The sequence below is a fragment of the Dermacentor albipictus genome, chromosome 1 (assembly GCF_038994185.2).
Source record: "Dermacentor albipictus isolate Rhodes 1998 colony chromosome 1, USDA_Dalb.pri_finalv2, whole genome shotgun sequence".
NCBI lineage: Eukaryota > Metazoa > Arthropoda > Arachnida > Ixodida > Ixodidae > Dermacentor > Dermacentor albipictus.
Window position 1 is genome coordinate 506,333,625 of NC_091821.1, and position 26,087 is coordinate 506,359,711.

General features: G+C 48.5%; 1 protein-coding gene across 3 annotated transcripts in view; it reads right to left on the reverse strand.

The window, feature by feature from the left end:
• Window positions 1-26,087, reverse strand: part of LOC135907588 (excitatory amino acid transporter 1-like) — a 273,341-nt gene that overhangs the window by 79,035 nt on the left and 168,219 nt on the right. For 2 of the 3 annotated variants that reach the window (XM_065439268.1, XM_065439267.1), the window contains exon 7: window positions 22,569-22,802. The exons of the other annotated variant lie outside the window; for it this stretch is intronic. In XM_065439268.1, coding sequence (XP_065295340.1) covers window positions 22,569-22,802 — 234 coding nt within the window. The remainder of the gene's footprint in view (window positions 1-22,568; window positions 22,803-26,087) is intronic. 3 annotated transcript variants of the gene reach the window in all.

The following is a 26,087-nucleotide window of genomic DNA, read 5'->3' on the forward strand; positions in this document are numbered from 1 at the left end:
CAGGCCTACAGGCACGGCGTTTGAAAAGTCGTTCACGTAGACGTTAAATAACAGGGAACTAATTATGAAGCTTTGAGGAACGCCAGCTTTTATTAGCCAAGAAGCGCTCTTTGCCCGCCCAATCAAGACGTATTGCGTTCTCTGCTGCAAAAAAATTTCCAAAAGCGAAAGAAACACTCCATGGAAGCCTGACCTTAGACAGCTTACACAATAACACAGTGTGACAAACGCTGTCAAAAGCCTTGCTGACATCCAGAAACAGTGCACACACCACTTGGTTACATTCAAAAGAACGATTTAACATTAACATTAACATTTAACTCGGATAATAACAATAACGACAACGAACTTAAACAACTAAGGGAAGAAAATAAGGCTCTAACGCGAGAACTAGAGCAGAGTACGAAGAAAACAGAACAACTAGAGGAGAGAATCAAAGAACTAATCAGGGAACTGCGAGAGCAAAGGGTGGGTAGCCTGCCGCGACAGCAGACTCCACCTTTAGCTATGGAGCAACAGCCACAGCAGCCGGAAAAGGGAACCGTAGAAATGCAAATGCAATCCTTTATGCAAAAAATGCAGGAGCAAATGAATTTGATACAACAAAAAATCGCAATGCAAGTACAAAGTTTTCGCAACTACATAAAAAATCAAAATACGCAAAAGATAACAAATGAGGCTAGAGATAGACTATCACGAAAAAAGATTCGGCACCGAAAACCAAAGTATAACAACAACCAACGATAAACCAACATGGCTAGACACAACACATTAGATATATGGCAGTGGAACTGCAGAGGCTACCGCAAAAAGCAAGGCCCGCTGCAGCAATTCATAAATTCACAGTTAAATCCTCCTGACATAATCGCGCTGCAGGAGACAAACACCGTGCCGACACTCAAGGGATACACGTGCCAAGAAAAAGATCGCACAGCCACCTTAATTAGTAAAAATCTAGTCGCCATAGCACACGATGAAATTCCGGACACGCGGATAGAACACATCGTGACAGAGATAATTCCAAAGAAATAGGGAAAACAAAAAAGCACTTTTATCATAAACTTATACAGTCCACCACGACAAAATGATGGGGATTTTCAGAAACTTTTCATAGGAGCCAGCAAGCTAGCAAAATCCAACACTCTGCTTATAATGGGCGACTTTAATGCCAGGGGACAGAGCTGGGGATATAAAAAAGACACTAAGAAGGGTACGCAAGTTAGCGACGCAGCAGAAATCACAACCTGCACCCTCTTAACGGACGCAAACCAACCAACGCGCCTAGGCAACGGCGTTAGTCCCGACACATGCCCAGACCTGACATACGTCAGGGGAGCTAGGCAAGCCACGTGGGAGAACCTGCTGGAGAACCTGGGTAGCGACCATTTCATTATAAGAACGCAAGTGTCAGCAGCGAACGTCAAGCGCAAGATAGGAACAGCCAAAATAACGGACTGGAACGCTTTTCGCAAAGAATGCAAGCACATGGAGGGTGGGATAACTTCCATAGAGGAATGGTGCAAACAACTTAAGGAAATACAACAACATTACACCCAGGAGGTCGAAAGGTCAGAGCAAACACCGGAGGTGGACTCGCGACTCCTCAGGTTATGGGAGGCAAGGCGTGGACTAACCAAACGGTGGAAAAAACAACGGCTAAATAAGAAGCTAAAGAAGAAGATAGCAGAGGTTACCAAGGAGGCAGAGGAATACGCAGCCCAACTCACACGACAAAGTTGGCAAAAGTTTAGCGACTCGCTGAATAGAACCCTCAGCACCGCAAAGACCTGGCGTATCCTCAAGGCTCTAATGGACCCAACCAAGACCAAGTCAGAAAGTAACAAGGCCATCCAAAGACTAGTACACCAATTTGAAGGGACAGAAGAAGAGATACTAGAAAAAGTCCGTGTAAAGTGCTACGGACAAGATAAACCCGAAGCGTACACGGAGAGATACCGAGGCGAAGAAAACCCCGACCTAGACAGACCCATCACCAAGGAGGAAGTTTTCGCAGCAGTTAAGGCATCGACCCGGAACACAGCAGCAGGCGCGGACAAGATTAGAAATGCCCTAATCCGAAACCTAAGTGATGAGGCGGTCACACAGCTGACGAACTTCCTCAATACGCATTGGGAAGCGGGGACACTGCCAGAGGAATGGAAACATGCAGAAGTAGTTATGATCCCCAAGCCAGGGAAAAAGCTACTAGTAGAAAACCTACGGCCGATATCACTCACTTCGTGCCTTGGCAAGTTGTTCGAGCGAATCGTGACAAGGAGGCTACAACAATACATGGAAGATGAAGATCTGTATCCCCACAGTATGTTCGGCTTTCGCACCAAATTATCAACCCAAGACGTCCTACTACAAATTAAAGAGGGGGTTCTAAGCAACATCCCCTACAACGGAGAAAACATAATAATGGCACTCGATGTCAAAGGGGCGTTCGACAACGTCAGCCACGCGTCCATCCTCAAGGGACTGGATGATCTCAACAGCGGAAGAAGAATCCACGGCTACGTGACAGCGTTCCTATCAAACAGAACAGCCACGGTGGGGTTAGGAGACCTGCGGACAGACAAGTTCCACACGCCTAACAAAGGAACCCCGCAGGGATCCGTGATCTCACCGATCCTTTTCAACATTGCCATGATAGGGATAGCCCGGAAGCTGAAAGAAATCGACGGCATACATCACGCCATTTATGCCGACGATATCACCGTCTGGACTAACCAAGGCTCGCTCAGCCAAAAAGAAGAACGACTACAAGCCGCAGCAACATGCGTGGAAGAATGTGTTAGGGAAAGAGGCCTCGCCTGCTCCACGCAGAAATCAGAGCTCCTGAGAGTCAGAAGAGGAAAACGCTCGGAAGAACAAATCAGCGTCACCCTACAAGGAGAAAAGATACCAGAAAAAGAAGCCGTCAGGATTCTGGGAATGTGGGTGCAGAGCAATAAACGCTGCACACACGCCATAAACCTACTCAAGCAAGCGACGGCACACGTGGCACGTATGATCACCCGCGTCTCGCAAAAAAGAAGCGGCATGAAGGAGGAAGATACAGTCAAGCTGGTTAAGAGCCTCATAATCAGCCGGATTACGTACGCCCTCCCATATTACAACACAAACAAAGGCGAACGGGATCAGGCCGACGCCATCATAAGAAAAGCATTCAAAACAGCGCTTCACCTGCCGGCCAACACCTCGACAGAGAAGCTCCTGGCCCTCGGACTCCACAACACGTTCGAGGAGCTCAGAGAAGCACAATTAGGGTCGCAGCTACTCAGACTCCAGCAGACTACCACGGGCAGAAACCTCCTAAAAAAACTGGGGCACAAAGAAATTGAAAGGCAAGAACAAAGAACGGCAAACCTACCCGATGTGTATCGCAGCACCATCAAGGTAGGGTCCCTACCAAGAAACATGGACCCAAATTTACACACAGCCAGGCGGAACGCTAGGGCAGAATATGTGGAAAAATACCTGGCAACAAAAGCGAACACGGTATACACGGACGCCGCGGTGTATCCTCGAGAACGACGGGAAACACAACAAAGAGTTGTCGCGGCAGTAATAGACTCGGACTATAGGGAAATCGCTTGCGCGTCGGCACGGGATTGTACGGTAACCGAGGGAGAGGAAATGGCTGTTGCTCTAGCAGCTGTGGAGGGCTACCGCACAAATAGATCCCTTATAATACTAACCGACTCCAAGGAAGCATGCCGAAACTACATTAATGGCAGAATCGGTCAAAAAGCGCTCCAAATCTTCCTCCGCGCTGGCCAACAGAATAAACGCATCAGACACACCATCTTTTGGGTACCTGGGCACACTGAGATTGAGGGCAACCAAAGGGTTGATAGGATCGCTCGCGAGCATGCAAACCGAGCGGACCTAAATAGAGATCCTGAGGATTTCATGACAGTGATCCCAACGTACTCTGACATACTAAATTACCATAGAGGGACGAGAATCAGATATCCCCCGCCCCACAATACACTCACTCAACAACAGGCAGTTTACTGGCGACAGCTGCAGACAGGAACTTTCCCAAATTTACATATACTATGCAAAATGTTCCCAAGTCAATACAGGGACACATGCCCGTGGTGTGGTGCAATACCCACACTTTATCACATCACATTGGAGTGCAATACAAATAAGGAATTCCACAAAATAGAAAATCCGAGTGCGGAGCAGTGGGAGAGCGTGCTCTCCAGCGGCGACCCTAGCCTCCAACGGAAGCTGGTGGATCATGCCCGACGAGCAGCCACGCTCAGTGGTGCCCTGGAATAGGGGCGCCAACCATGCAGGCCGGAGATCTTCATCAACCAAGAAGATCAAGACATCCGGCACGACCGCTGAATTACTCTTTCTAGAGTAATAAAGTTTACTTCCTCCTCCTCCTCCTCCTCCTCCAAAAGCATTTGCGCCCCTTTACCTTGTACAAAATCATACTGACGCGGTGACAGGGTTTTGTGCTTATCTAAGAAACTTGTCGTTGTAAACAGCAGATATTTTTCTAATATTTGAGTCAAACAGGGCAAGACTGAAATAGGACGATAATTCTCGTACACAGATTACGCTTGTAACCCCCAAAGGAAGGGTAATTTAATTATTCATTTGACATAACTCTGAAGCTCCAACTCGTACTATCAAATTCACGGGCATGTCCAAAACAGTAAGCGGATGTAAAACGCCATTGCAACTGTAATTCCATACAGTAGTATTTATATTCGGTTCCGGTGCATAACTCGCCGCTTGACAAGTGACCGAGTTAGTACACATAAGCACCCTTTTATATTCGCACCATGCTCGAAAACCGCAACACGAGACATTTAATCAGACATTTAATAACACCATTTCAGTATATACGAAAAACAGCTCAGTATTATTCAGCCTAAAATATTGTTACGGTGAAGGGAGGAACAAGTTGAATTAGACTAGAAGAAGACGAAGTGTGGCAGGGGCCTGAATGCCATGTACCTCAGTTGTTAATATACATTATTTTGCACTCCTGAGCCTGCTTTCTTTCTGCAACATTTTGGTGGAAGGTGCGGGGTACAATCACGGAACTTCGCAGCGGACGTCATTTACCTGCCGCCATAATGGCAAATCAACCGACACAAGCGACAACGCCTCAGCAGCCCGTGTCAACGGTCATCCTCACTCATCCGCGGGACCCAGGGATATATCGTGGCACGGACAACGCCGACGTCGAGGACTGGATTACGATGTACGAGCGAATGTGCGACAACAGGTGGGATCCAACAATGATGCTAGAAACGTGATATTTTATCTGCGAAGGAACTGAGAAGCAATGATACGACACACACGAAGCTGACCTAACGAGCAGGAATGTCTGCAAAGACAAAATGCAAGACTTGTTTGGCAGACCTGTCGGTCGGCAGCTGGCAGCAAAAAAAGAACTTGCATGCCGCGCTCAGACGTCCACAGAATTCCATTTCATGTACATACAGGATGTGCTGGCCCTCTGTCGCAAGGCTGATAACAACATGACCGAGGCAGACAAGATTGATCGCACACTGAAAGGTATTGCAGACGATGCCTTCAATCTCCTGATGTGTAAGGATTGTGCCAATGTGGATGCACTTATAAAGGAGTGTCGGCGCTTCGAACAAGCGAAGGGCCGCCGCGTCGCTCTAACTTTTGATCGATTGCCCAATACCGCCGCGACATCTTCTTGCGAAGACCCGCCGCGGTTTGTTCAGCCCACAGGACAAGAAGATATCACGCGCATCGTTCGCCGTGAGCTTGAGGCCATGGCTCCGGTTCCAATTCGTTCCGACTGTCAAGAAAGCGTGCCTGCTATCTTCCTTATACAAGCGGTCGTTCGGGAGGAAATAGCAAGTTTGGGCATTCCATCTCTCTGCTCGGTCCGCCATACACATACCTACCCGATTTCCCCGGCCGCTCGCTCCCAGACGCAAAGCTTTCCGTCACGCCGTCGCAACCCAGCTGACTGGCGCACAGCGGATGATAAACCAATCTGCTTTAATTGTTCCGGTATTGGACACATCGCCTGTCATTGCCGTAACCATTGGTCGTCGCCTCCTCGGTGGTCGTCTTTGAGTCACTACCGCCAAGTACAAGACAATCGTACTTTCTCGCCCTATACGCCGACTAGGAACATCAACGTCGACAGTGCACCACCAAGATCCAGCCGCTCCCCGTCTCCGCAAGGTCGTAGGTCTCGTTCGCCTCTCGTTCACCGCTCTTCGTCCCCTTCTGCAACCGGCCGTTCACTTCGGGAAACTAGGTGGTGCAGCTCCCGGAGGTGAAGCTGCAACTCCGACCCGGCCCACAAATCCTCTGTTGACCCTGCCTACATGTGGAAACCTATTGGACATTGAAGTTGATGGCGTTCCTGTTAGATCTCTCGTTGATACAGGACCGCAGCTTTCAGTTATGAGCTCTGCTCTCCGCCGAAGGCTCAAAAAGATTCTGACACCCGCCGTACCGGGCACTGTGCGAGTCGCCGATGGGAGTACTTCACCTGTCCTTGAAATGTGCACAGCACGTGTGACCTTTGGGGGCCATTATATCGTTGTTCTATTTATCGTCCTTAAACACTGTCCGATGGACCTAATTCTGGGCCTCGACTTCCTTTCGAAACACTCTGCCCAAATTGACTGCTCCGCAGGTGCTGTACAGTTGGCTCGGCCGCTTCCTGCCAACGCAACAACTTGTGCTTCTCACCGCTTATGCTCTGCGGGGTTTGCAAGGCTGTCTCCACAAGCGGCTACAAATGTCCTCCTGACGTCTTGTCCTCCCGCACTTGATGGCGAGTACGTCGTGTCCCCGCTTACTGACGTGGTTTTGTCGCGCAATATTGCCCTGCCGAGCACCTTAATCCGGATCGGCGAAAACTGCACTCGCGTGCCCATCCTCAATTTTGGATTTTAGTCGCACGTGCTGCCACACGGTATCGCCATAGCGCATATCACTCCTCTGGAACAATTTGAGGTTTCTTCTTTGACCTTTGGATCCTTCCTCAGTACCAACGGACCTTTGTCATCCACTCCTCAGTACTCGATGCCTGCGGACGATGTTTCTAAGATGATCACCCCTGACCTTCCTTCCGAGCGAACAGCAGCTCTTCGGCACCTCCTGTCATCTTATCGGGACATCTTTGATTTGGACGACCGTCCACTTGGTCAGACATCTATTGCCACGCATCGCATAAACACCGGTGACGCCAGCCCCATTCATAGGTGGCCATGTCGTGTCTCCGCAACAGAACGGGCCATAATACAGAAAGAAGTAGACAGGATGATGAACAAGGACATCATTGAACCTTCCAGTAGCCCGTGGGCATCACCGGTTGTCTTAGTAAAGAAAAAAGACAACTCGTGGCGCTTCTGCGTTGACTACCGTCACCTCAACAGGACAACAAAGAAGGCTGTTTATCCACTGCCTCGCATTGATGACGCTCTTGTCTGCCTTCACGGATCCCAATACCTTTCATAAATTGACCTCCGCTCCGGTTATTGGCAGATTAGCGTCGATGAGATGGACCGCGAGAAACCCGCCTTCGTCACACCGGACCGTCTGTACCAATTTAAAGTCATGCCCTATGGATTAAGCAATGCGCCAGTTACATTTGAGCGCATGATGGACTCTCTTGCGCGGCTTGAAGTGATCTACATGCCTCTGTTACCTCGACGATGTGATCGTGTTTTCGCCGAACTTTGAGGGCCATCTGCGGCGCCTCACAACCATACTCTCCGTGTTTCGCAGTGCTGGCCTTCAGCTCAACTCCTCAAAGTGCCATTTCGGTCGCTGTGAAATTAACATGCTTGGCCATCTCGTAAACGCCGCCGGAATCCAACCTGATCCACAGAAAGTTCACGCCGTGCGAAATTTTCCTGTACTTTGTTCAACAAACGATATCCGTAGTTTCCTGGGCTTATGCTCTTATTTCCGGCGATTTGTGAAAAATTTTGCCGACATCACTCACCATCTTACTAACCTTTTGAAGAAAGACATCTCTTTCTCTTGGGGACCACTGCAGGAGAAAGACGTCTCTACCCTGATTGAGCGGCTTACAACTTCCCAAATTCTGTCACACTTTGATCCTTCTGCGCCCACTGAAGTACGAACTGACGCCAGTGGTCATGGCATCGGCGCTGTCCTCACTCAGCGTCAACAGGGCCAAGACCGTGTCATCGCTTACGCTAGCCGCCTTCTTTCCACGCCTGAGCGAAATTACTCCATTACTGAGAGAGAATGTCTAGCGCTCGTATGGGCGGTCGCGAAATTTCGGCCGTACCTTTTAGGTCGGAGCTTCTGCGTCGTAACTGATCATCACGCTCTCTGCTGGCTCTCATTGAGAGACCCAACTTGACGACTTGCACGTTGGGCATTGCGTCTACAAGAATATACATTTTCTATTATGTATAAGTCAGGGCGCCTGCATAAAGACGCTGACTGGCTGTCCCGCAATACCGTGGATCAACCGGACGTTACCGATGCAGATTCGGACATCAGTTTTCTATCCCTCTCCGGCATCCTCCATATTGGCGACGAGCAGCGCAATGATCCTGTTCTTCGAACACTTATGGAACGCCTAAGCTCCTCCCCCAATGACCCGTCCCTTCGGATGTTCACCTTGCGCGATGGAACTTTATACCGTCGTAGCGTTCGTCCTCACGGCCCGGAGCTCCTCCTAGTCGTTCCCAAGCACCTTCGACTCGCCGTGCTCCAGCAACTTCACTACGCTCCTACTGCTGGATATCTAAGCATCACTCGTACATACGACCACCTGCGTCGCCGCTTCTTCTGGCCTGGCATTTATCGCTCTGGGTGCCATTATGTCGCTTCTTGCGACCTGTGTCAGCGCCGGAAGATGCCTGCTATGCCTCCCGCTGGTTTGCTGCAACAAATTAATATTCCTACAGAGCCCTTCCTCCATATGGGCCTAGACCTCCTTGGCCCCTTTCCGATTTCCATAAAAGGAAACAAATGGATTGCTGTGGCAACCGATCATGCCATGAGGTATGCCATCGCACGAGCGCTACCAACCAGCTGCGCTACAGATGTCGCCGACTTCTTACTATATGACGTCATCCTGCACCACGGCGCCCCTCGCCAGTTGCTGACGGATCGCGGCCGCTACTTTCTATCGAAGGTTGTCGATGATCTGCTCCGCTCCTGTTCTACAGAACACCAGATTGCTACCGCGTACCACCCTCAAACGAACGGCCTCACCGAGCGACTCAACCGCACGCTAACTGAAATGCCGGCCATGTATGTTTCCGACAATCACCGCGACTAGGACGTCGCTTTACCATACACCACTTTCGCATACAACTCGTCCCGTCACGACACTGCAGGATTTTCACCATTTTACCTGTTGTATGGCCGCGACCCCACCTTGCCCTTTGACACGTTGCTACCTGCCGCAGTACAATCACTCAGCACTGGTTACGCTCGCGATGCTATTGACTTAGCCGCACAGGCCCGAGAAGTCACCCGTCATCGCCTCACTGTCTCGGAAGCTTCTCAAAAGCGACGCTACGACCTTCGGCACCGAGACTCGCATTTTCACCTGGTTCCCTTGTCCTTCTCTGGACGCCTTCACGTCGTGTCGGCTTGTCGGAAAAACTACTTTCCCGTTATTCTGGTCCGTACCAGATCTTACGCCAACTGTCCGACGTGACATACGAGATCGCCCCAGTCGGTCAGCCTTCAGTGCCTCTCAACGTCACCAGCGATATTGTTCACGTCGCCAGGCTCAAGCCCTACGTCCCCCCATTAAGTGAGGCTCTATAACTTGCTGCGGGACGGAGCTACTACGCCGGGAGGGTGATGTTACGGTAAAGGGAAGGAAGAAGTTGAATTAGACTAGACGAAGACGAAGTCTGGCAGGGGCCTGAACGCCATACGCCTCAGTTGTAAATACACATTATTTTACACTCCTGGGCCTGCTTTCTTTGTGCAACAATATGAGTTCCGCATGCGTTTTCAGTAACTTCAAGATTACGCGCCCAACTGACCTGTCTCAGTACGCAACTGAACGTCAGCGACAATGTTCAGACCTTGCATGCACGTAACTTCCGTGGTCGCTGATTACCCGTGGGCGAAAGACATCGTCAAGCGTCCGGCTTATTATAACGGAAGTATGCCGCCAGCAAAATGACGCTTTCGGTTATGCGACTTCTTATTTAAACAGCGTTCGGCACACAGTAGACTGCAAAAGTGAATAAATTAGAATACACAAAACGCACGCTAAGCACGCTCCACATAGGCTAGGAATTACGGGCTGGTAAACAAACCTGTTTATGCATCTCCTCACCTCAGGTCTTGTTCAACATATCATGGTTCAGGCAGCGTTTGCGATTTTCAAAGTTCCTGCGGATAGCGACAAGTGATAGAATCACATGCAGTTATCGCGACACCTGGCTTTTTCGAGTGACATCGAGACGCATTACGCTTGCCTGGTCCGTTGTCAACCGCGTCGGCTAAACGTAGCGACGACTGCCTGGCGATAGCATGTCACATACGCAGAATGCGCACGTAACTTAGAATTCACTTACGGTGGAGGATTTGTTTTTATCCGACGAATGGGGGGGGGGGGGTCGAATGACTGTTTGCTCTCGCGGCGACGCAAGATGGCTGACACACGATCTCCCCTCGATGGCCTTCGTTCCTGCTCGACGGACGGATCGTCTTTCTGCGGTCCTGTGCTGTTTCGCGATGCTGTGAGCGCGCGCGGTGAGGCAACTCCGAGTGAAAAAGCAGAATGCTCGCTACCTGTTCCTTTGAATTGTGGCTGCCTGTTCTCATAGAAGCAAAATGGTCGGCTCATTGCTCAATGTGCATGAGTGATACATCGTCATGTTCGGTGCCGCCATCCCACAGTTGAAGCAGGAGCTTACGATGCGTTTTGTTCTCTATTGCCGTAAAAGTTGAATGGGCATTGTGCTCTCTCTCAGAAAGGAAGAATGAAAAGACTATTTCACGGTCTCCTTGCTGATGGAGGGAGCAATGAATTTCATTCCACTCGACATTTTGCGAGAGTAAAACAATGCTTTGGAGAGTAAATCGGCCCCTTTACTCCTGCGATACTCCCCCTAATTTTTTTAAAGGAAGCCATGAGTATAAAAGCGTGCTTCGTTACTTAAAACGAGAGTGCGGGTGCCCAGGTCTATGAGCTTCGCAGAAGTAATCTAATAACCAAGCAGTGTGAATGTTGCTTGCCAGTTTCGAGGCCCTCCGCACGACGCTTCCTCTGCCAGTGTTACCTAACTCGATCCGTTGAGCCATCTGACATTGATGCATGTAGGGCTTTCTCACAAAGCATCTATGGCCTGTTGTCGTAAAACACCATTAAACCGGTGCCTGTATGCAGCTTACAATCAGAATCAGACTCTAGTTTCTTTAGCCTTTCAGGATAAGAGTCGACCGCCAACGGCGTGTGGTGGTTACTGAGGGTGTGTTTAGGAGACGAGGTGGTTGTCTGGAATCGTTTGACGTTTGTCTGTGAACATGAATCAGCGCTTCAGTCATTACAAGACCCGAGGTTCTCTATGTGAGGCACATGCAAAACGGTTGGAAATGCGCATGCATTCCACGTCTGTGTTTTTAGGCGCTTTGCAATAGTGCTGAGGCATCGGATTGTCAGTACTCTGGGTTGCGCAACCTACAATACGAATCAGACACAACTCGCTGAACTTTCAGTTCTTCAGATAACTTGTTCTTGGGAAAGTCTGTTGATAATTGGTGCTGCCATTATAGCGCAAACGAAAACGAATAGGGAGAGCACCTATCCGGTCTTATGTTCCGTGTGTTCGTTTTCCTTTGCGTTACAATGACTTGGCAAAGTTTCTTTCTTCTTTGGCTAGTTAGCAAAACAAGAAACATGGGTCGTTTATTGTTATATACAGTCACTCTAGGTGCCGCAGACGTGGGCGCGGCCCTCAGCAACTCTCCAGAGACGCGAAGGCCGCACGATGCGTTTGAGGTGGACGCACCGCTACTCTCGGCTCAATGCCCAGCTTCCCGTGTTGCTATGTCCTCGCCACAACGTACCACCCCTCCTAATCACAATGCCGTCCGCTCACCCACTCTTTCCTTTTAGGAAGCTGCGCTGTCCATCTCGCACCCTGGGTCCAGCGCCGTGCAATACAGAGGGCCCAGGACATCGTGCGTCTCACAGGGGCCCTGGGCAAAGGGCTCCTCCCTTTGCAAAATGAAGGTTTCTTTATCTATCCCAGCTCTGCAGCGGAGCCAGGGCACCGTTCTGCCTCCCACTGCTGGCATGAACGTTGTGCACAGAGGCACTAGCACCTCTGCTGAGGAGCTGTGCGTATGCGCCACACCATGGTACATACCGTGTTCTGAGCAGAATGAACCGGAAACATTTGGCTCCGGACACTCACGGCTTTCCTTCGGTCTCATCTCGTGCACCATCGGGGTGCGAAGCCTGGAACACCACTAGTGGCAGTCATCACCACGCCAACGTGGAGTTACTCTATATGGTTTCCAAAGGGCTCTCTTTGGTAGCCGTGCATAGTAACTCTACGCCAGCGCTGTGAGACGGCTTGGATGTACCTGTAAGGGTGCTGTTCGTGCCGTAGCCACAAGTGCACGCTGTGTCGCGCCAACATGCCACTCTCGCGAGTTCTTAGTGCACCAGCCGAGGAGCTGTAGCGCAACGCAAGTCCTTCCGCTCACTTTCAATGCTGGCAAACTTTTGTGAGCGTTTATTTTACACCGACACATCAAATAAAATAAAGTATTTTGACGTGTTCGTTTCTTTGTGTAGGTTACTAAACTTTTCGATCGTTTCAAGGCGCGAGCTATCCGCCTCGTGCGCCGTGTGCGCTGGTACTACTAGCGCCACCACGAGGCCTAGCGGAGAAGCTTTTGTGTGTTCTCTTGGAGACGCTACCAACGCGCTAGTGTGTGCTAGAATAACATTGTATATACTCGCGGACAACTTTCTATGGCAATGAAGGGAAAGCTACGGAGAGAAAGCGCGCACAAGTGAGAGAGCTTCTGAAAGGAGTCCCGTGTTTTCAACCCCGTTAGTTTAAGCTGAGGAAGCGAATACATAAACGGCTCATTAGCAGCAGTCAAATACGATAAACACGCCACTGAATGTAAAAGTTTACTTATTTTGCGGCTGTTCCCTTCCGCGTCTGGGCAAACGCGAAACCGCCACACGTGGAAGCTGCGCCGATTCAGCGGCTGTTCCGAGCAACCAAAGCACCATCAAACGCTGGCGGACTACTTGACGCCGTAACACATGTGCAGAAGCTTCGCCCACGTAGCTTTGCCTTCATTGCCACAGAAAGTTGTTCGCGAGTGCAGTTCATTCTATAATGCGTTAGCGAAAGAGTTATCATTTTGGTTACTCCTGCTCTTCCGCAGCTACGAAAACTAGCGCCATCTTTGAACTAGGCGTCACGAGGACTTCCCTGCCTCACAACGCATTTGACGGTCTCGCTGCCTTTTAACGCGAGAGCGTTAAGAAGCTCGTGTCTCAGAAAAGCCGGTGTCGTCGGCGTTGGTGTCGGCGGCGTTGGCCGTGAGCGATAAATCCCAGCAGGCACTTCATCAATAAAAAACAACTTGCAACATGGGCTGGGTGGGAATCGAACCAGGGTCTCCGGAGTGTGAGACGGAGACGCTACCACTGAGCCACGAGTTTTTTTTTTCTTTATTTCCTCGTCACAGAAATGTCATGCGAATACATTGTTAAAAGAGAATCAGCTTAGCTTATGCTGACTCTCTGAAATTAATATCGCTTGAATTTCGCCAACTCATCGAACAGCGGCAACCAATCGGGCGGTTCTTTCTGGGCTTTGTACACTTCACGCATGTAGACGACACTTACAATAAAGTTTTCTCGTACAGAATGGGCATTCACATCCGCATGACATACCGACATTCTTGTGGACCATATACTATGGAGGCTCAGCAGCATAATAAGGTCATATGGAATATCGTTATTGCCTGTGTCTAAGTATCTGATACCACGTGGGGTTATTGGTAATGCTTTCTTCAATGTTCGTTGTAAGATGTCCCAATGAAAAAAGGGATCCCAACAATCAATGAAGACGTGATCGACAGTCTCTGGTTTTTTACACTTTATACAATCGGTGGTCCACGGCACATATATTCCCTTGTCGGCCAGCCAAGTCTTTACAGGCAAGGTATTTGTGTGGAGTTTGAAGAAGAATGATTTTACCGATGGTTTCACAGGCATTCTTTTGACCCTTTTGAGGACATCATCGCCTGAACCTCCATAGTATGCTAACCTATACATTGGAACTGGCATTAATGAGTCTATCATATCATGGTACAATTTCTTTCTTTTGACGGAACTTAAATATTCTAGCGAGAATCGAACACTAAGCATACTGAAAGATAGCACTACTTCCTGAAGGAAACCTTTCACTGGAGGGGAGTGAACAGTCGAACACGAAACAAGGAAGTCAGGTAACAGATTACCTAATCGCACTTGTATCATGGTGCGCAAAAAATGGATCACTGTGGTTCCGCAAGAACATAAACCGCGATACAATCTGGCGTACAAATAGGTGTGATAGTCCAAGACCACCGCTGCGACCTGATCTGAACAGATTAGAGCGGCTGCAGCGTTCCCAGGTTGAGTTCCAAATGAACACAGCAAACACTCGATGCAGTTTTTGTGCATTCACTCGCGACATGAATAGCACTTGTAGTATGTACCATATTTTTGCAACCAGAAAAATGTTGCACACAGTGGATCGCGCGAACATTGAGAGATTGCGCCCTTGCCATGCCAGCGCTTGTTCCTTCGCCGTCTGTGTTTCCTGTTCCCAGAACTGCTTACTGTCTCTGTAATGCTCAAGCGGCACGCCAAGATATCTCACAGGCGTGGTCACCCACTGTGTCTTTGCGAAACTGCGTGGTTTGCTTTGCCACGCGCCATGCCAAAACCCGATGCACTTATCCCAGTTTATGGCACTACCTGTTTTTTCACAATAAGTTTTCGCCAGAGTTACCACTTCTCTGACACTGTCATAGTCATCGCAAAACACTGCTAGATCGTCTGCATAGGAAAGCACTTTCACCTCACTTTGCTGTAATTTGAAACCTCTTATTTTCTCGTTCTCTTTAATGGCTAAGCAAAAAGGCTCCAGGTATATTGCGAAAAGCAATGACGAAATTGGGCACCCCTGTTTCAGAGATGAGCAGACGTTGACGCTTCTCGTGAGACGCTTGTTAATAATTAGCCGTGTGCTGCAATCTGTGTACACCATTTTTAAGCCACCAATAATCACTGATCCTATGTTCGTGTATTCTAAAATCTCGAAGAGAATATCATGAGCCACACGGTCAAATGCCTTCTCCAGGTCTAGCTGCAACATTGCAACTTTACCCTCGAAAGCATCGACGCATTCTAGAATGCTCCTGGCGACGTGTACATTGGTAGTTATTGTGCGCCCTTTAATCCCACACGTTTGGTGGGTTCCAACTAAAATTTTTATTACGCTCTGTAACCTTTTCGCCAGTATTTTCATAAAAATTTTATAGTCAGTGTTCGCAAGGCTAATGGGGCGGTACGATGCAACAGACAAGCGCTTTACAGGATCGTCAGATTTTGGTATCAGGACCATCTGAGCTGTTCGGAATGACGCGGATATTCGGTTGTTTTTGTAGGACTGCACTAAAAATTCCTTCATAATTGGTGCTATTTCTGCTTTAAATGTTTTGTAGAAAGCTGCACTTAATCCATCAGGCCCAGGTGCCTTTCCTGAGCCTAGTTCTTCTATAGCAGCTTCAACTTCACGCACAGTTATAGACGCTTCGAGGCCTTGTTTAACGTTTTCTTCCAATCGTGGCATAAAGTGCAGGAAGTGGCTTATGAAGCCACCCAGATCAGTTTTTCTTTCGCCAAATAAGTCTCCATAGTGTTCAACAAAGGCGCGTTCAATGGTCCTGCGGTCACTCGTTACTTCGTTATTGTAGCTTATCTGTTTTATATCACTGCGGCGAGCGTAAGCTTTCTCGTCACTTAGCGCACGTTTATTCGGTGTTTCCCCTTGCCACAATCTTTCTGCACGGGATCTTATCATGGCACCACGGTACTTCTCTGTATCGATGATTTCTAACTGGCTTTTAACTTTCTTGATTTCCTTCATGACTTGGCCAGGTTCTGTGCTTTCTACATTAAGTAGAAAGTCGAGTTTACTCCTCAGGGCTTTTTCTTCACGTTTTTCTTCTTGTTTCAGTTTAGTTGCCCTTTCTATAGCACTCATCTTCACTTCATTTTTAAAATCTTCCCACATGGTTACTACATATTTCTCTTCAGCTACAATCAATCGTCCAAGTTTTTCTTTAATGTCATTTACGAAACAGTCATCGTTGAGTAACTTATCGTTAAATTTCCACAAATCCCACGAGAAGTTTGTTTTTCGTTCTTTTGTTCCTATTGTAAAGGCAGCCAAACTGTGGTCACTAAAAGAGACTTGGTTGTTCTCGTACGTTTTACATAACGGCACCAGTTCCAGTGACACATAAGCTCTATCTAGCCGAGCATGGCTAAGTCCCTGAAAATGAGTAAAACGCGGAACACTGTGGTCATACAACACATAGCCGACGTCTTCCAGGTTGTATTCACTGACAAGATTGTTCAATAGCAGTGCACTACGGTCATTCAGCGGCAGTTTTTTCACGCGATCCTCCGGAAAACAAACACAATTGAAATCGCCAAGTAAAACCAAAAGCTTATCGGTCTTTAAATAATCCTCAACTCGGTCAAAAAAAGACTGTCTCTCGCTCTCTCTATTAGGGGCGTAAATACAGATAACTCGCCAGAAAACTTCATTCAAGGTAAAATCGACAACAACCAGGCGTCCCGTTTCACACACTGTGACTGCTTCTACACTTATATTTAGGCTATTGCGCAAAAAAATAGCGCAGCCCCCCGATGTGCCGGCCGCATGACAGACGCATACATTGTAACGGGGAACGAATTGTTGCACCATGCGATCCGTTTGCTCCTGACTCGCTATCTTGGTTTCCTGAACTGCGATTATGTCGAGATTGTTTTCCAGAAAGATACGACTCAATTGGTATTGCCGCCGCCTCGTGCTTAGTCCTCGGACATTTAGCGTGGCAATACGAATCGCGGTGTTAATTGCGGCCTCCATTATGAGCAAGAACAATCGGGTCGCATAGCGCTTACCTTGAGCGACCCATGCACTATGCACAAAGTGGTGTCCTCTATTCTGTTGTACACTGCTCCGCCAGTCAAGCTGGCGGTATCACACGTAGTGGCCAAATCTAGGCTGTACTACCCGAAACGAAGCCGCTACGGGGGCGGCCCCGTCTCGGGTCTCCGCTCGACTTGGACGTTGGGCCTCGGCTTGAAAGGCGTACGTCGAAGATGAGTCGCCTTTGTAGGTGGTTCGCTGCATGTCGTTGCTCCAGAGGTCTCGGTTACGCCGATCGTTTCCTCGTGTGCCCGCTTCGCAGGCATGCTAGTGGCTGCTGACATGTCGACGTCAGTCGTAGCAGACGCCTCCGCACACGTAGTGACAGGCGACGACTTCGAGGGGACATCACTCTGTTCTGTCGCGGAACTCTGGTTTTCAGGCGCCTCGTTTTCAGTCTTTTTCCGAGTATCAGCCTCGTCGTTGGTTTTCTTGCCTGGGCACAAGTTTTTGGGGTGGAGAGGCTGCTTCTGTGTGACCGTGTTGCCAACCTTGTCGCTCTTAACCGGAGAAATATCTTCAACTTCAGTCTCATCCATGAGGTGTTCAGATACTTCTTCTTCTCTTCTCGTTGGTCCTGCGACGACGGCGTATGTCTTGACACACTGAGATCGTTCATGGCCGAAGCGGCGGCAGACCTCGCAGCGTGGAACTCGACAGTCCCGGCGAATATGACCGGTTGTATGGCACCGCAGGCAAAGAGGGGCGCGGCCCGGAATGACGGCAAGGACTAGCTCCCCTGCTATGCGTAGCTGGTGCGGAATATCGTCCACTGTAGTACCTGCCTTAAGCTGCAGGGTCACCGACCGCGTCGTTGAGCCCTTGTCCAAAATTCCTTGAACACGCCACCATTCTTTCGCCGGGTCCGTAACCGTTCCATATGGGGCAAGAGCTTGTCTCATGTCTCCATCTGACACGTTTGGCAGCATCCAGTGTAACTTCAAGCACACGCCTTGATTGGTGGGGTCAACGACAATACAGCGCCGTTCTTTGACAATGATGCTTCGGATAGCAAGCAGTTTCTTTGTGGCTTCAGTCGTCTTCATCATGACCGCCCACACGTGATTCATCTGATACGCCCCCAAAGCAACTACTTCGGGGAGCAGTTCCAGACGAACCAGAGCGTCACGGAAATCCTCAACCTTGTACGGTCTTCCACGGACGTCCGCGTGTAAAAAAACAGTATTAAGGACGATTCGACCGGTAGGCAAGTGCGGCAAAATCACCTGATAATCCTCGTCTTCAAAAACAGCATTCCTGCTACCGCGGCCGTTCGCGGCCGCCAACACCGCTCCTTCGGAGCACATGATAACACGTCCTTCCTCTTCGGTAGCCAAGACGCGTCTCCACTGAGCCACGAGTTCGATGCTTCATCATCATCATCATCATCAGCCTGGTTACGCCCACTGCAGGGCAAAGGCCTCTCCCATATTTCTCCAACATCCCCGGTCATGTACTAATTGTGGCCATGCCGTCCCTGCAAACTTCTTAATGTCATCCGCCCACCTAACTTTCTGTCGTCCCCTGCTACGCTTCCCTTCCCTTGGAATCCAGTCCGTAACCCTTAATGACCATCGGTTATCTTCCCTCCTCATTACATGTCCTGCCCATGCCCATTTCTTTTTCTTGATTTCAACTAAGATGTCATTAACTCGCGTTTGTTCCCTGACCCAATCTGCTCTTTTCTTATCCCTTAACATTACACCTATCATTCTTCTTTCCATAGCTCGTTGCGTCGTCCTCAATTTGAGTAGAACCCTTTTCGTAAGCCTCCAGGTTTCTGCCCCGTAGGTGAGTACTGGTAAGACACAGCTATTATACACTTTTCTCTTGAGGGATAATGGCAACCTGCTGTTCATGATCTGAGAATGCCTACCAAACGCACCCCAGCCCATTCTTATTCTTCTGATTATTTCTGTCTCATAAATCCGGATCCGCCGTCACTACCTGCCCTAAGTAGATGTATTCCCTTACGACTTCCAGTGCCTCGCTGCCTATTGTAAACTGCTGTTCTCTTCCGAGACTGTTAAACATTACTTTAGTTTTCTGCAGATTAATTTTTAGACCCACTCTTCTGCTTTGCCTCTCCAGGTCAGTGAGCATGCATTGCAGTTGGTCCCCTGAGTTACTAAGCAAGGCAATATCATCAGCGAATCGCAAGTTACTAAGGTATTCTCCATCAACTTTTATCCCCATTTCTTCCCAATCCAGGTCTCTGAATACCTCCTGTAAACACGCTGTGAATAGCATTGGAGAGATCGTATCTCCCTGCCTGATGCCTTTCTTTATCGGGATTTTGTTGCTTTCTTTATGGAGGACTATGGTGGCTGTGGAGCCGCTATAGATATTTTTCAGTATTTTTACATATGGCTCGTCTACACCCTGATTCCGTAATGCCTCCATGACTGCTGAGGTTTCGACAGAATCAAATGCTTTCTCGTAATCAATGAAAGCTATATATAATGGTTGGTTATATTCCGCACATTTCTCTATCACCTGATTGATAGTGTGAATATGATCTATTGTTGAGTAGCCTTTACGGAATCCTGCCTGGTCCTTTGCTTGACAGAAGTCTAAGGTGTTCCTGATTCTATTTGCGATTACCTTAGTAAATAGTTTGTAGGCAACGGACAGTAAGCTGATTGGTCTATAATTTTTCAAGTCTTTGGCGTCCCCTTTCTTATGAATTAGGATTATGTTAGCATTTTTCCAAGTTTCCGGTACGCTCGACGTTATGAGGCATTGCGTATACAGGGTGGCCAGTTTCTCTAGAACAATCTGCCCACCATCCTTCAACAAATCTGCTGTTACCTGATCCTCCCCAGCTGCCTTCCCCCTTTGCATATCTCCCAATGCTTTCTTTACTTCTTCCGGCGTTACCTGTGGGATTTCGAATTCCTCTAGACTATTTTCTCTTCCATTATCGTCGTGGGTGGCACTGGTACTGTACAAATCTCTATAGAACTCCTCAGCCACTTGTACTATCTCATGCATATTAGTAATGATATTGCCGGCTTTGTCTCTTAGCGCATACATATGCTTCAAGCGGTACTTCGATGCTTCAAAGCGGTACAAAAGCGTCTCTAGTGAATGCGGTGTTGCCTTAGAAACGAGCTGTTTCTAAGGCTCAGGCGCGCGTCGCTTGCTCAGGCGCACATTTCGTTGCCGCGCCGAACGCGGCGCTGCTCGACGCTCACCGCGTCCGATGCAGGGCGCGTAGTCGCTGCGCCGTAGCCCACTGTCTTACACCCCTTGGCGGGTCGACGGGAACGCTGTCGCGTTCCACTCTTGAAGGCGAAGCTTAAGCGTCCTCCAATTTTTTTAGAAACTCTCTCTCTGCGCTTTTCAATATTTCCCGATACCTCGAGAGCAACGGCACAACTCACGACAATCTTTATGCGTTGTTCGTGGCTTCGTTCGATTACCGCGGAGGCTCGGACGTTTTGGAGATTATTTTGGAATTGCATGCTCGCCGCAAGTATATAGACCGTGACTCTCGCATTCGTGAATATTTCCTCAAGCTGGTGGCGTTGATCAGGTGATAGCTGGCTTGCGATGCGAGAGCTTTGCCGTCGCGGCTTCCAATGCGCATGAAAAGAAGAAAGGACAAGACGGCCTCGCACCGGACGGCGTCGTTCCGTGATTGATGTTTTAAACTCGGCGATTGGTGACACAGCAGCTAGAATACGTGAGTGGAGGTAATGAGCAAAACGTGAACAAGGTGAATGCAGGAGCCGACGTTTCGATAAGTGGCCTTGTCTTCTTCAAGGCGACATATGCTTTCCTCGCCACAGTATATATAGGTGGGGTAGCGGCAGTACATATATAGTATAGTACTATATATGTACTGCCAGTACTACAGTATATATAGGTGCGTGAGTGGAGGTAGCGGCAGCACATATTGGGAGACTCCGAAATGACCACATCCTATACGGCTGTCCTACAAATGAAAATATCACCTCAGCCTTCGCCACGTGCCTCAGCTTGTGGCCACTGGGCTGTGGCAAGTGTGATGCTACCCAATGTTGCCGCTGTTTCGAGGACGTCAGACAAAGTGTGCGCCGCATATGCATTTCCGGCCTTGCACATGTTATCACAATTCTCCCTCGGGCCTAAAAGAAAAGCAAGGTTCGCGGTCATGTCGCGAAATTTACCTAAGGAACAAAAGCACAGTGCTATTTTGTAGCGATGCCTTCTGTTCGATTCTTAGTCGGCTGACGGATAGCCAATCCCGTTGATAACGCGGGCAGAGGGTAGCCCCGACCATAGACGCAGCACGAAAAGTCATTAGCATTGGAAAATACACCGCTACAACACAGCACCCACAGTGCTCACGAAGAAAGGGAACTCTTGTTTACCAAGTACTGAGATCCAGCGTTCCCTCCGGTCACTTTTGTACCACTTCCAGGAAAATTTTGCGACGTATAAATATGTACACTATTTTGTACACTGTAGTTCTGTTCGAACGTCTGTCAGTAATACTCGCGAAAAATTGCGCTTCAACGCCTGGGGCGTGATCGCGGATCGTTGTCCGGAGTGCGCGTTCGGTTGCGCAGCGCACGATTGGCCGAGGCCGGTTTGCGCTGATTGTACATAATACTGAAAAAAATCATCATATTGGAAAAGATGATTATGGCGAGGGCTGTTTGCTCTGGACAGTGCTACATGCATAGGCGCTTGTAGATATACCGGTGTATAGTCGATCCCGTGCCTTCTCCTGCGTACCATACCTTTTGGAGGTAATCAGTTCATCATTAACCTCTGTCTTCGTGAAGGGCACGCTTCAGAAAACAATATTTTTGATGGTGTTTATCAAATTGTGTGCGCGATATACGACTGCGCTTGTCACCAAGCACTGCTTCAGATAGCTTTCAAAAAGGCATTTTTGTCAGTAGACCGAAGCAGAGCATGAGCGGCTGGAAAGCGAATAACAGCATGTGCAGTTTAACCCATCGTTTACTCGAGCACAAGATGAGCATGTATAAAACATCTATTACTGTGAAAGAAAGCGGATTCTTGAAGATATATATTAGGCACATAAACCACGACAACAAGGACAAAAAAAGAAAACGCTCCAATTCGCGGTTTTCGCACGCAGTATGCCCGGGACGGAATTACTGAACCGAACGCAAGAGCTACTGCGTTAAACTTTTTGTTTAGTAAATTAGGCTTTTTTGTGGAAACGATAGCATCTCTCTACATTCCTTGAAGCCATCTTTGAGCAGCGACCCACTTTCTTCAAGATCTTCAGTGTCCGCCTCGAGCAGATGCAATCGCGGCGGCCGGGTTCGAATGCACTGTCCGCTATCGCGACTGGTGCGGTGCTCGCGCGCCTACCTCGAAGTGGTGGTCAGAGGGATGAACATGGCGTTGAACACTCGCCGAATGAATTTCCTGCCGTCCACTTTGCCTACGTAGCCGTAGATGCAAGGCAGCACGATGAAGAGCTGGATGAGGAAGGCCAGGAGGACGACCCATATAAAGGAGCTCAGATGGCCGTAGAACTCGCTAATGTCGGGCACACGAAATATCCACGCCATAGCGATGGAGCCCAGTGAAATAGGCGCCGTCCTGTGTGGTTGTAAGCGAACAAAAGGTTGAATCTGATGCATGTGGAGTACGTCCACCATACTCTAGATATATAATTACTGTGACCTACAGCTATAGCTCAGGTATGGCAGTCGACATTGTCAATAATACAGAGCATCGAACCAACGATTCTTAAGATCTGATTACGATCCCATATCACATTACCGGGGCACTACACGAGCAGCCCATGGTTTTTCTTCGAGCGTTTCGGGCACATCGCTAATTGAGACACGCTGGCCGTGACGATGGAGAATGTGCACCTGCGGAGCGCCTTTAATTGTGGCTGCATCGGCGTTTACATTGCTCTTTACATTACATTACATTACATTACATTACATTACATTACCCAACGACGGTAATAGAGATTTCTACGGAAATTCCTAGAAGGAACTCGGGCTCTGTAGTGTCTACGGAAGCTGGAAGTATGGCGATTCATCCACAATGGGAGTGATGTGCAATAAATGGATTTGTTTAGACTTCGTCTTTCCGGCCTTAAACGGCTTTGTGAGTTTGCAGATTGATAATTTTCAACAATATGTAACGTTTAATTCAAACAATCTGCAATGATGGTGCTTGTGCACAAAGACAAATTAACTTGCTGTGTTTAAATAACTATCAGCGCTCGAAAATGTTGGAAGATTGAGCGTTATAAGCAACCATGCACGTGAAAGTGCTTGAACATACAAGCACAAAGATAAAGCCCATGTGCAGTTCATAACTGTCATGATAGCCTAAAAACGACAGTACCAGAGTTCGTTCAAGAAATTTTGCGTCGAAACTAATATGCGTACAGCCTGCCAAATTTGTAAAACAGAAAGCAAAGAAAAAGATTGCTAGGAGTAAAGGCCAACTCAATAATTTATTTATTCATTATCCTTAAGGTCCCTTTTGGCCACTACACTGGGGGGAACGACATTACAGAGGGTTTGATCTGGTGCAGTTCTCTTTTTAGTATCCAGTTAGATTGTTCTTCGAACGTTGTCGTTAACGCGCCTAGTTTGTTTTGTGTGCCTTGTATTTGGCTGTGTCCTTGAGTTACATGGTTTTGTTTGCTGTGAATGCGTATAACGGTTTATATAACGGCTTCGTCATTGCCGATTTATTGTCAGTCATCAACAATCTGTAAACACGGAACGCATAGCTTCGTGACAGCTGAAAACTAAAGGTACAAGCCGTGGTTGCTCAGTGGCTATGGTGTTGGGCTACTGAACATGAGGTCACGGGATCGATTCCCGGCCACGGTGACCACATTTTGATGGGGGTCGAAATGCGATAACACCCGTGTACTTAGATTGAAGTGCGCGTTAAAGAACCCCAGGTGGCCAAAATTTTCGCAGTGCCCTGCTACGGCGTGCCCCATAATCAGATCGCGGTCATAGAAAAAGGATTGAGCAAGAGCGGACACTCCCACAGAGCCCAGTGGCCGAATTGACTGCAGCGCACCAAGCCGTCGGCGTTAATACATGAACCACATTTATGGTTCCGGGCGCGCGGGCGTTTTGAATGCTAGCTGATACGCCTGCTGCGCTGATCGTTTCTATTTATTTTGCTTGTGCAGCTTAACCGTGTGCGGTCTTCGTGCGAAGGCATTTTACTATTTAGTAAAATTGATTGCGAACGATCTTTACAAGCCTCCATGGAATATGTGCCACGTTCAATTTCGTAAAGACGCAAGACACGTTGCGAAATGAGGAAATGTTTATTCTATATAAATGCTCGTTGCGGGTATGTTGTGCATTCATCCATCGCTGTGGCACCAGGTAAGCAGCAGTAGTTCCCGTAGAAAGCTCCACCGGTTGACGTCAGCTGAAAAAATTAAATTACGAGCAAGTGTCATTTTACTATTAACATATACGAATAATGCATGTAGAGGCTAAACGTGCGAAAGTGGTGAATGGGCGGCTTTACAAGAAAAAGCTGTTCAATTTTACATACACTGAGCAGAAGATACCCGACTCACCCCAAACAACACCGTACATACCCTCAAAACATCCTATTAACAATCATTCCCCTCTTTCGGGGCCTTACTTCCTGCACTTTGAGAGCAGGAATACATGGTCTACGGCGCGTTTCCTGGAGACCTTGGCGACAACCGACGCGATAGTACGCTACGCCACAACGCAGGCTCTCAGCCAAACCATGATGGACGCTCGCAGAATTCCTTCCACTCGCACTCAACACAAATGCGCGGGTACAATTAAATCCTGTCTTCAGTTGTTCATAAGACAGAATTTTTTAGTTACAAGATACTTGCATTTGAGCTCCTTGGCGTTATCTCTTGTGCGTTCTGCTGGCGCAAGCAACACACTCCCGTGTTATCTCTTGACAATTGCTCGTCGCGTTTTCGACAAGTGTGAGTACCGAAAGAAGGCTTAAATTGTTGCGGGGCCATAAACATTGTCACAAAGTTATCGCAGTAGGATTCAGTACGCGCCAAACTAACGGTCACCACGGCCGAGCTGCTTTTCGCTGCGTCATGACAGGCGCGGCGAGCGTGCCTCGTAAGTAACAAAAAAAGTACCGAAAATAGCTTTCATCAATGTTGGGCGTCAGAGAAAGCACCATGCACTTGTCAGTGCATCAAGGCGCGAAACTTAACTGCGCACCACGGCCGAGCTGCTTTTCGCTAACCGCGTCACAGCGCCAGCTGCACCCAACGCGCTCGAAAGGTACCCCCAAGAAGTAACGAAATTAGTTGCAATAATGTTGATGCTCACAGAAAGCGCCGAAACTTGTCGCAGTAAGATTCAGTACACGCGAAACTGCGTCATAGCACTCTGTGCGACTAGCTTGCGCAAAAATTACTGAAATGAGTTACAATAATATTGGGGCTGATAGAAAGCGTCGGAAATATCTCCCAGTACGAGTGATTAATTAAAATTAACTGCGCCATTACCCCCGCGCTGTTTTTCGTTAAAATCATCACACGTCTAGCCTAGGCGTATTGCCGTGAGCCTAATTGCTTGAAATGCGCCGCAGATTGTCGAACAAAGTTTCTCACCTTGCCGTAGTCCAATAGTGCAGTGGCGCCATGTCGAAGTTCAAGAAGAACGCAGAAATTCGCCGGGAGACCACCAAACCAGGCTAAATAAAAAAAATAGAGAAACAGGCAGACGGGTGACCGAGCAGGCCAACGCCCAGATGCGCAGCCGGCCTCGCTCGCTTCGGCGGTGTGTCTCACGAATGATGCATGCTTCTGGCTCGTCATTCGCCGATTCGCCTGTCGCTAGGCAACGGAAGTATGCCGGAAAGTTTAATTTTTTTTTA